Below are 12,208 nucleotides of genomic sequence, written 5' to 3' on the forward strand. Positions count from 1 at the left end.
AGCCCGGGATTACTGTCCCGGAGCCCAGGTTTGAGCTCAGCCTGAAGATGAGGTGTTTTAGCAGTCCTCACAACGGGGGAGGGGAAGATGGAAGGGCAGACATGGAGGTGGAATGCCAGTGCAGAACAGGGTTTGCACAGTAGCACAGTATGATCCAAAATAACTGGAATTAAGATCAAACAGTAAATAAGTTATGTGATCTCAGCCTTAAACATCCTAACCATAATTGACTTAAGCTAGTATTTTAAAGTGGGCTTCCCAGGTGGCACTAGTGGTAAAGAACACACCTGCCAATGGCAGGAGATTTAAAGAGATGTGGGTTCAATCCCTGGGTTGGGAAGATCCCCTGGAGGAGGGCACAGCAACCCACTCTAGTATTCTTGCCTGGAGAATCTCACGGACAGAGGAGCCTGATGCGCTACAGTCCAAATGGTTGCAAAGAGCTAGACACAACTGAAGCGACTAAGGATAGTATTAAAGTAACTTGAGTGTTTTGATGTCCCAGGCTGGATACCTTTGAAACATTTCTCTAGTGTCCTGATTACAAAAGTTAGGACAATAAATCCTAGTTCAAATTTTTAATGTGCATGTCCAGAGAAAGTAGACATCATGACCACAGTCAGCTGTTCCCATATAGGCCCTAATCATGGTAACATGCAAGTATTAAATATCCTTCAGCCCCACAGGAGGGAATACTCGAGTAACAATCAATTATGAAACACAAACTCACAAAGACACACACATATGTACTTGCTATGACTAAATACAGGAAGGCTTTTGTATATATTAGCTGGTCTGCAATTTTGAAAACCGTAACAGAAATACTTTGACTTTCCAATCAACCAAATCATTTTACCACCTCCCACTGTACCCCTCTAATCCCAAAGAGGCTTAATAGTTAAAGGTTGCCAGTGAAATGTTCTTTTGATAAATACTGAAAAATTTTATAAAAGGATCATATATTTAAATTATTATTTAATGTCAGAACAATAGTTTTGAATGAGTGCATTAATAAAATTCATCCTTGTTTCTTTAGCCTTGGAGAACTTCATTTATTATTAATACTATATAATGGCTGGAGAATTATATGGGCTGTAATTCTCCCAAAGAAACATTTGATTCTCCTCCTTGGACTCCAGGAGGCAGGCGCTAAGCAGGTAGGTGTTCATGTGCAAAGCAATCTTGCTAACACTGCTTAGAATCATCTTTAACCCTGCCTTGACCTAAGTGGTCCACATTATTAATTCTATCCCAAGGCCAAAGGACTATTTTGGCTACGGAGTTGGCTATGAAGGAAGTATACTGTGTGTGTGTGTGTGTGGGGGGGGGGGGGATGCAAGGTTCATGGTTATACACAAATAATCAAAATCAAATACTTTTAGTCTAAAAGTAGAACTGAGAAATCTGACTTAAAAGTAATTTTTAAAGGCTAGTTGGGCCAGTTAGTTTACATATAAAGTAAAAGAATAATGGCCATGTGTGAAACTCAGACACAGAAGAACAGGACACTGACAGGAAGAGAATAGAAACAATAAACACAGTGATAACTCACACTTCCTGTGTGCTTATCACATGTCAGGAACTGACCACGCTTTCAACATATACGAATTCATCTTCATAGTAGTCCTGAGGCGGAATACTACCTAGGAATAGAAGTGCTAACATCCTGCGCTCCCTATAACTGTGTTACATGCCTCTCAATGTGCCATTTCAGAAGACAAGAGCAAGTATTTAGCTGATTTAAAAAAAAGCAACAATACAACATTTTGGTATCGGGGTGTCTCCATTACACAAGATTTCAGATTTTCATTTTGATATGCAAAGACTGGAATGAGGTGGTACTGGACAGAGAAGATAGGGGGAGGAGCTAAGTCTTGGTTTCGTAGAAAAGGAAAGAGAGAGGTCTGCATGTAGGTATGAAGGTGGTTTGAACATTCCTATAAATTCCTCTCCCTCATTTACACCTAAGAACACGCTGTGATTAAAGCTGTGCCTGGCACTTTGGGACATACCTTTCTCACGTCTGAACTCTTTGGTTCTGTTGTCCAGGTTATGATTCTAGAAACAGCAAGCCTTGTCTCACTAGAGTTTACGAAATCTGTTGGGTCCATCTGCCTGGCGAGAGACTCAATATACTTCAGGATTGCAACTTTGACCTGAAAGAGCCAGTAATTACAAACAGTAAGTACACTTTACACATTTTTGAACAGAACTCTTATTGGTGCTCAGAGAAAAGCACATACGACCTGGACTTATGTTCCTACACAGGGAGCCTGCAGCAGGGACAAGCATGGATGACTGACCCTGAAGCCTGGGACAGGAAGGGGCCCCTGCAGAGAAGCAGGCCCCGATCCTCTGACACCCCAGGACACTTGCTGAGCAAGGGCCCACTCGGGGGGGCGGGGCGGAGGACCCCAAGCTCTGCCACTGACAGAGTGGGCACGAACAACTCTGCGTTCTGATTTTTAGCCACTCTAGGCCAGGCCTTGCAAAGCAGCACTGAAGGCACTCGGTGATGTTCGGCCCTAACTTCACTGATCTCTCACTTGGCTTTGACCTCAGGAGAAACAGGCTATTATTTATTGAAGGTGAAGCTGAAGTCACTCAGTCGTGTTCAACTCTTTGCGACCCCATGGACTATAGTCTACCAGGCTCCTCTGTCCATAGGATTTTTCCAGGCAAGAATACTGGAGTGGATTGCCATTTCCTTCTCCAGGAGATCTTCCCGACCCAAGGATTGAACCAAGGTCTCCGGCATTGTAGGCAGACGCTTTACCGTCTGAGCCACCTGGGAAGTAGGCCTCTCCTAAAACCTTGACGGGAGAAGGAAATGGCAACCCGCTCCAATATTCTTGCTTGGAGAATCCTGTGGACAGAGGAACCTGGAGGGCTGCTGTCCATAGGATTGCACAGAATTGGACACGACTGAAGCAACTTAGCAGGCATGCATGCATTGGAGAAGGAAATGGCAACCCACTCCAGTATTTTTGCCTGGAAAATCCCAGGGACAGAGGAGCCTGGTGGGCTGCCGTCTATGGGGGGGCGCATAAAGTTGGACACGACTAAAGCGACTTAGCAGCAGCAGCAGCAAAACCTCGACAGAAGCTGGTAATCAAAGAACAGACAGTGTACCCGATCTGATTCAAAGGAATACATCCTCCTTCAAATACTATCAGTCTTGTTCTTACATTTTTTTACATTACAAAACATCTAACAGCTAATTTACATGTGTTATAATGTTAATATTAAAAACGTTCTAATAAGAGCTATTTCAATACATCAAAATTTTTTAAATTGTGAAACAGTAATAACACACAAATGTTGGTGAGGACATGAAATCATTGGGAGTTCTCAGACACTGCTGGCTGGAATATAATATGGTACAACCATCTCAGCAGTCTGAAATGAAGTGAAGCACGTGCTTACCGAGTAAACCAGCACTAGGCACTGAACCAAGAGAAATGGGCACACGGTGCTCACAGCAGATCTACTAATGACAGCCAAATATGAGTCATGTCTGAAAAAGTATAGTTTAAGCAGATTTGACTTCTAGAGGTTGAACTATAAGTTACTGACCTTGAGGTTAGGAGTTTGAGTCTGATCCACAATAAATCGCATCAAAATGTTAAATTGTTGATCAAATGGAAAGGAGTCCCTAGGTTTATAAAAAGAAGAAAGTATGTTAAAAGAAAGATTTCTTACAAAAAGTAAAATCATGTAAGAAACAAACAGATTAACACATGTAAAAAGCAAGCCTGTTTACCTTTTTTTAAACATTACTTTTCATTTTATATAATAAATACTAAAGTAATACACGTAACACAGAAAAGTTATAAAAAGAGAAATCTTCTTAGAAGTCCCAAAAAACGTAAACTAAGCAATGAACTAAGGAAGAAATGCGTACTCGCCTTCTCGGGATTTGTTTACCTTCTTCTCCAGGTTCCTTCTGGAAACCTGCTCACATAAGAAAGAGCTCCAATGCCCAAGCCTACCTTTTATACCCTGACGAGGCTGCCTGCACTGTGTATCCCCTGAGGCCTTTGCTGCATAATAGCCTGTGAGCCAACTGTGTGCGTCAGCACAGACGAGTGCCTGGGGACACTCACAGACACACCCTCGCCAGCTACAGACATACACAGCAGCCTGTGCCCCTGAGAGTTCCACTTAGCGCCACTTCTCACTTGGGACTGATTCTGTGTCTTGTCATCATCTCGTATTTGTGATCCAACTGAGTAGCCCTGAGGGCTCTTGGAGAATCAAAGTCAGCACTCCCTTCCTTAAAAATTACCCATATGATTTTAAAACTGCCCCAAAGGATCCCTTGTTCCTGATGCAGACAGGCCTTCCATGGTGATAGGAAAGATAATGCAACAGAAACACATATTACATTGAGGCTGAGTGTCTGTATTGCTCTTTAGGCTCCCTTTAAGAGACTTTTCTCAGTGTACAAAAGTATAGTGAAAATAAAAGGGATGTAGGGTCACATCTATAAAATCACAGGACTGATCTGAAATTCAAATAAAATAATACAAGAAAAATACAAAGTAGTACCATCATTATACTGATTAATAAAAAGTAAACAATCCAACAGCACATCCTTTTCTCCCACAACTATCTGTATCCAGGAGGCTCTGAGGACCACTTCTGCAGGCAAAGCATACTTAGCATACATGATTTAAGTGACTCACACTGGCTACACATTGGAGAAATAACACACAGAACACCTCCCCCTTTTTCCACAGCAAACAGAGGGTGAACGTCTTAGGCATTCACCAAAACAATGCCAACTCAAAGAAGATGTAGGTATTTCACCTCATGGATTGTTGGGATATTTCAGTGCCAACAAGAGAATGTGGGTATCAAGTAAGAAAGAAGATATTCACATGGGAGACAAAAACTACAGGTAACAGAGTGACAAGAAACCACCTACAAAGAGTCTCCTAATATCAAAATGGTCTAGTTCCCTCCTGCCCAACCAAACAGACGTTTTTCCAAAGATGATATACAAACGGCCAACAAGTACACAAAAAAGTGCTCAACATCACTAATTATTAGAAAAATGCAAATAAAAACTACAGTGAGATATTGTCTCACACTTGTTAGAATGGCTATTATCAAAAAGATAGGAGATAATAAATGCTGGTGGAAATGTAAATTGGTGCAGCCACTGTGGAAAACAGTATGGATGTTTCTCAAAAAAAACCTAAAACTAGGGAGTTCCCTGGCAGCCTAATTGTTAGGATTCCGGGCTTTCCCTGCTCTGATCCACGTTCAATTTCCGATCAGGAACCAGATCCCACAAGCCACAGTGCGTGGCCAAAAAACAAAAAAAGGAGAGAGAGCCATCTGACCTCTGTTACCTGCAGCACCATTCACAATCACTGAGACACGAAAACAACCTCAGTGCGTTGATGGATGAATGGATAAAGAAAATGTACTGTGTATATAAACGGAATATCATTTCGTCATAAAAAAGGAAGTTATGCCATTTGTGACAACATGGATGAAACCTGAGGGCATTATGCTACGTGAAATAAGTCAGAGAAAGACAAATACTGTATGGTATCACTTATCTATAAAATTAAAAAGAAAAAAGTCAGACTCATAGAAACAGAGAGTAGAATGGTGGTTGCCAGAGCCTAGGGGTGGAGGAAATGGGGAGATACTGGTCAAAGGGCACAAACTTCCAGTTACAGTTATGACATGAATAAGTTCTGGGGGTCAAACGTATAGCCTGTTGATCATAGGTAATGATACTGTATCATACACTTGTTAAGAGAATGTGTCTTAAATGTTTTTACCACATACGCAACAAAAAATAGTAATTAAGTGAGGTGAAGGATATAAATATTAACACTGTACTAATCATTTAGCAATATACATATGTATCAAATCCTCATGCTGTACACTTAAAACTTACACAACGCTGTATGTCAATTATATATCAAAAGCTGGGAGAACACGATTTTGCCCCAAACACTTGCCTTGTGACATCAAGAGCTTTCTGAACTTTTGCTTGCACAGATCCAAGTAAATCCGCTCCCATTTTCTTCAGTAATTGTGTGAGAAGAACAAAAAGCCAGTCTTGCAAGTCATCCTTATGAATTATTATAAAATCCACAAGGGTCTCCAAAAACATACTGAAAACCTAGACACAAAGGGAAACCAAGTATTTCACATGTTTAATTCATAATTTCCTCTCAAGTCTTCAAAAGGTGAAAATGCCCAATTGGCCTTTGCCCAGACTCATAACTTGGGTGACAATGTTAATAACTGGACACGGTATAAAAGGCAAATATAGTACAGAAAAGAGATAAAGGAAAAGGGGTTGGAACTTACTCTCTGTTGTGAATTCCACCGCAAACCAGGCCATGCAACGAAACAGATTCCATGTTAGTCCACAGTGAAGTCATATCATTTTCATGCAGTTTTCTAAAAGGCCTGAAAAGGCTATGAACTGACAAAATCCTCTCCCCTCCCTCTACATGCCTTTAAAAGCCAGTACAGAGAGAAATTAACTTTGTTGAAAAGTATGAGTCTAATCCTGGAGGCCAGCCTTCCTTCCTTTCTTCTCTCTATATTTATTTCATTATCTAGCATTCAACAACTATTACTGTAGGATAAGGAAAAAAACTTGCATACCTATTGCTTTTCATTTCCATCATCTATTTTGATGTGTGCCAATTCAGATATTACAAAGTGTTATCTCTATAAAAAGATATTATAAAAACTATACTAACATTTACAAGAGCACAGCTTAGAATAAAACAGACTGACGGCTGACATAATTCTCACACCATGGTGCAATAATCACTGCTACCTCCTGTGAGACAAAGTTCACAGTGGCTGTGAACCAATTTCAGAGAGGTAAATGGCAGCACTGTGTACCTATTTGGTTAATAAGTTGTGTTCCGCTGGGACAAACAAGCTATCATAGACCTGCTCAGTTATAGCGCAGGAACTATTAACCACCAGGGGTCTCTCAGGAGACAGCTCAGAGAGAAGGCAATGAGTCCCAGCTGCGGGACTCCTGGCTTAGCACTAAGGCAGCTAGCAAATATTGACTAAACTGAGACCTCCAAACTCACTGTACAAGAGCCTTCTGATGGAAACAACTTTCCTTCTTTATCCTCACATTCTTTATCCTCATGTTCTGAATCAGCAATCTAGAGGTGACAGGTAATAGAAATTTCATCAATGTCCAAATCCACCTAATATCCCTTATGCTATATATCTTATGAGTCTTATGCTTTAAATCTTACTGCTCTTAATATTATCTTACAGAAAACCTTGATAATTTTATCTCTGAACATCTATGATGCTTTTAAAATCAATGCTTCTTGGATTTTATTAATATTGTGAATGTTAACCTTGTTGTGAGGGTCAAAACAGGAATTTTAAGACATGTTTCAAGACCAATACTGAGGAGAATTGTTGCCCCTCAGCAAAAAAAAAGAATCCCTGCGTTCACTCTCCCCTGCTCCTGTGAGCATCTCAGAAGCAAGGGAGGGGTGCAATGTTTTCTATACCCTTAGCCCAGAGCGGGTGCTTAGCAAGTGCTGAATGAGAGCACAGGCAGGTGGATGACTGACACTTCACGGACAATTTCTACATGGAGGAAAGGCCAGGAAAAGAAGGGAGACGGTAACTGGCTAGGCTTCTGACCATGACAGGTTTCCTTCCCCTGGTAGGACTTAGAAGAGACCATTTTTACTAGGAAAACCATAGTATAAGATAGTTAAAGCTTGCGCATCAAGTTCTTTAAGATTTGCTTGTGTTGATTTTAGGTTTTCTCAATTTCTATGGAAGTTGAACGGTTCTATGAAGACCTACAAGACCTTTTAGAACTAACACCCAAAAAAGATATCCTTTTCATTATAGGGGACTGGAATGCAAAAAGTAGGAAGTCAAGACACACTTGGAGCAGCACGCAAATTTGGCCTTGGAGTACAGAATGAAGCAGGGCAAAGGCTAATAGAGTTTTGCCAAGAGAACGCACTTGGTCATAGCAAACACCCTCTCTTCCAACAACACAAGAGAAGATTCTACACATGGACATCACCAGATGCCCAATGCCGAAATCAGATTGATTATATTCTTTGCAGCCAAAGATGGAGAATCTCTATACAGTTAGCAAAAACAAGACCGGGAGCAGACTGTGGCTCAGATCATGAACTCCTTATTGCCAAATTCAGACTTAAATTGAAGAAAGTAGGGAAAACCACTAGACCATTCAGGTATGACCTAAATCAAATCCCTTATGATTATACAGTGGAAGTGACAGATTTAAGGGACTAGATCTGATAGAGAGTGCCTGATGAACTATGGAGAGAGGTTTGTGATATTGTACAGAAGACAGGGATCAAGACCATCCCCAAGAAAAAGAAACGCAAAAAAGCAAAATGGCTGTCTGAGGAGGCCTTACAAATAGCTGTGAAAAGAAGAAAAGTGAAAAGCAAAGGAGAGAAGGAAAGATATACCTATTTGAATGCAGAGTTCCAAAGAATAGCAAGGAGAGATAAGAAAGCCTTCCTCGGTGATCAGTGCAAAGAAATAAGAGGAAAATAATAGAATGGGAAAGACTACAGATCTCTTCAAGATAATTAGAGATACCAAGGGAACATTTCATGCAAAGATGGGCTCAATAAGGACAGAAATGGTATGGACCTAACAGAAGCTAAGATATTAACAAGACGGGGCAAGAATACATAGAAGAACTGTATAAAAAAGATCGTCATAACCCAGATAATCATGATGGTGTGATCACTCACCTAGAGCCAGACATCCTGGAATGTGAATTCAAGTGGGCCTTACAAAGCATCCCTACAAACAAAGCTAGTGGAGGTGATGGCATTCCAGTTGAGCTATTTCAAATCCTGAAAGATGATGCTGTGAAAGTGCTGCACTCAATATGATGCCAGCAAGTTTGGAAAACTCAGCAGTGGCCACAGGACTGGAAAAGGTCAGTTTTCATTCCAATCCCAAAGAAAGGCAGTGCCAAAGAATGCTTGAACTACTGCACAATGCACTCATCTCACATGCTAATAAAGTAATGCTCAAAATTCTCTAAGCCAGGCTTCAGCAATACGTGAACCGTGAACTTCCAGATGTTCAAGCTGGTTTAGAAAAGGCAGAGAAACCAGAGATCAAATTGCCAACATCCGCTGGATCATGGAAAAAGCAAGAGAGTTCCAGAAAAACATCTATTTCTGTTTTATTGACTATGCCAAAGCCTTGACTGTGTGGATCACAATAAACTGTGGAGAATTCTTAAAGAGACGGGAATACCAGACCACCTGACCTGCCTCTTGAGAAACCTGTATGCAGGTCAGGAAGCAACAGTTAGAACTGGACATGGAACAACAGACTGGTTCCAAATCGGGAAAGGAATACATCAAGGCTGTATATTATCACCCTGCTTATTTAACTTATTATATGCCGACTACATCATGAGAAACGCTGGGCTGGATGAAGCACAAGCTGGAATAAAATTGTCAGGAGAAATAGCCATAACCTCAGATATGCAGATGACACCACTCTTATGGCAGAAAACGAAGAAGAACTAAAGAGCCTCTTGATGAAAGTGAAAGAGGAGAGTGAAAAAGTTGGCTTAAAGCTCAACATTCAGAAAACTAAGATCATGGCATCTAGTCCCATCACTTCATGAAAATTAGATGGGGACGCAGTGGAAACAGTGGCAGACTTTATTTTTGGGGGGCTCCAAAATCAGTGCAGATGGTGACTGCAGCCATGAAATTAAAAGATGCTTACTCCTTGGAAGGAAAGTTATGGCCCACCTAGACAGCATTTTAAAGAGTGGAGACATTACTTTGCCAACAAAGGTCTGTCTAGTTAAGGGTATGGTTTTTCCAGTAGTCATGTATGGATGTGAGAGTTGGACTATAAAGAAAGCCGAGCACTGAAGAATTGATGCTTTTGAACTGTGGTGTTAGAGAAGACTCTTGAGAGTCCCTTGGACTGCAAGGAGGTCCAACCAAGTCAATCCTAAAGGAGATCAGTCCTGAGTTTTCATTGGAAGGACTGATGTTGAAGCTGAAACTCCAATACTTTGGCCACCTGATGCCAAGAGCTGACTCATTTGAAAAGACTCTGATGCTGGGAAAGACTGGGGGCAGGAGAAGGGGATGACAGAGGATGAGATGGTTGGATGGCATCACTGACTCGATGGACCTGAGTTTGGGTAAACTCCGGGAGTTGGTGATGGACAGGGAGGCCTGGCATGCTGTGGTATATGGGGTCGCAAAGAGTTGGACATGACTGAGCGACTGAACTGAACTGATGACTGTTTTAGTTCTTTATCCACCCTTTAACTTTCCTGGTATCTTCACTCCTCTTGTTTTCTTTCTCTAAAACCATCTAACACTTTCAAAGGCTTCCTCCCAAACTCTGGTTTTTCTTTAAAATCTAGACTCCGAGTAAACTTTTGTCAAAGGTCTCGCTCTCAGCTCCACTCCTAGAAAGGGCTTGTCTCTCACTCCGGGGTACTCAGCTGGGAGCCCTTGTCAAAAGGCGGCCCTCAGCCCCGCCAGGGGCATGGGCATCAGCTGGGTGGCCACCATCTAGCAAATTCTTAGAAATGGCAATCTATTTGGAGATATATTTGATGTGGCTTTTCAGTAAATTCATTCTATAAATGCTATCATTTTTCTATCTTGTCCTATACAGACAAATTCTACATGGGTACCAAAAAAAATTTATATACTTGCTTATTTCACTACTGTAACTTTGTAAAAAGGCACTATAAAACACTGTTACATCCTAGCATCCAGCCTACGTACTTCCATGAAGTATGCAAAACTGTTCGCTGAGTGAATGAAAGACTACATCTGATTCTCTCCAGGGTAACCCTTACTTGAAATGCACTTTATTAATGACACTGTACGGACAAGAGAAGTTTCTAAGAATTCTGTCTTCAAAAGATATAACAGAAACTACTGTTAAAACAAGTCTGGAAGGGCTACACTGCATGGTGGGGCTGTTCTCCCACTCTGAAGCAGTGCATTATATAGAAGGACATGCAAAGAGGTTACAAGTGGGCAGGTTCTCAGACCTTACCTTGCTGTGAGGGTCAGCAAACATTCGGGTGAAAATCTCACACAATCTTTTCAATTCTACTCGACTAGGAAATAAAATGAAAAAAACTTAATATTTAATAAGTCAACACTGAAAGTAGTTACAGCTTCTCTAAATCCTTTTATTTCATTTAACGTGTTTTATATAATTTTTATGTTATACCTTTTTTTCTACAAATGAATTATCTAAATTTTAATTTGACAGAATTACACAGGAATAAGAAATCACACCAATTCTGGTCTTGTTCTAAAATGAAACTGAATCTCAGAGTGTGATCACATAAGTTTACACACACGCACATATGGCAAAGCCAGATGCCAAATCCTGCTCACTTCATTTCCACATGCGACAGATGAAAGGTAGTCGGATCAATTCAGAAAAGCATGTGCAGCGGGGTCAGACAGACCTGGATTTTAGTCTCAGTTCTGTTTTAGTCAAAGTACTGTGATATCTTTAATACCCATTTCAGTACAACAAACCACTGCTATCTACCTACCTGCTACAGCGTCTGGGTCAAGCACACACTCACTTCACATCAGTGCCCCGGTGACACTTTTTTACCCTGAACTGCACTACCGAATCCTGTCTGTTCTTCAAAGTTTGATCAGAAAGTGTTATCTTCTTCCCCATACCATCCCCTCTCACATCCAGTGGTCCTTTTAACATCGCTAACAATGAAATCCAGACCAGACCAATGTTAATTGACAGATTCCTAGAGCTTATTCAATGGATAGCTGGAGAACGCAAAGAACCAAGAAACTGGGGCCACCAGAATTAAGGAGATTATTGGAGAATAAGGACATTTCATTGTCTTTGTTTTCTGACAGATCACTAGACCACCAGAGGTGACCTACACTTCAGCAGGAATGTGCATGCACAGAATGGAATGAATAAAGGGGGGCAGGGAGTTTAGGTGGCAGGAAGAGTATGGCAGGGGTCACACTGACTACAGACGGCCACACTTGAAGCCCAGTGACTTGTCAGTCCATGCTCACAGAGTTTTGCAGAGCCATCCATGAATGGAAACACGTAACCAGTCTCACCGCATTGCTTAAAAACTTATCGAAAGAATGTAACAGACTATACTTCAAATATCTCTGTAACCATGAGATTC

At 41.1% G+C, this 12,208-nt stretch overlaps 1 protein-coding gene across 27 annotated transcripts in view; it reads right to left on the minus strand.

Moving 5' to 3' along the window:
- CLASP1 (cytoplasmic linker associated protein 1) overlaps positions 1–12,208 on the minus strand; it is a 272,898-nt gene that overhangs the window by 51,564 nt on the left and 209,126 nt on the right. For all 27 annotated transcript variants that reach the window (XM_060411218.1, XM_060411217.1, XM_060411213.1 and 24 more), the window contains 4 exons: positions 11,077–11,140; positions 5,985–6,148; positions 3,577–3,655; positions 2,013–2,156 (listed from right to left, as the gene is read on the minus strand). In XM_060411218.1, the coding sequence (XP_060267201.1) occupies positions 2,013–2,156; positions 3,577–3,655; positions 5,985–6,148; positions 11,077–11,140 (451 nt within the window). The remainder of the gene's footprint in view (positions 1–2,012; positions 2,157–3,576; positions 3,656–5,984; positions 6,149–11,076; positions 11,141–12,208) is intronic.

The sequence above is a fragment of the Ovis aries genome, chromosome 2 (assembly GCF_016772045.2).
Source record: "Ovis aries strain OAR_USU_Benz2616 breed Rambouillet chromosome 2, ARS-UI_Ramb_v3.0, whole genome shotgun sequence".
Taxonomy (NCBI): Eukaryota; Metazoa; Chordata; class Mammalia; order Artiodactyla; family Bovidae; genus Ovis; species Ovis aries.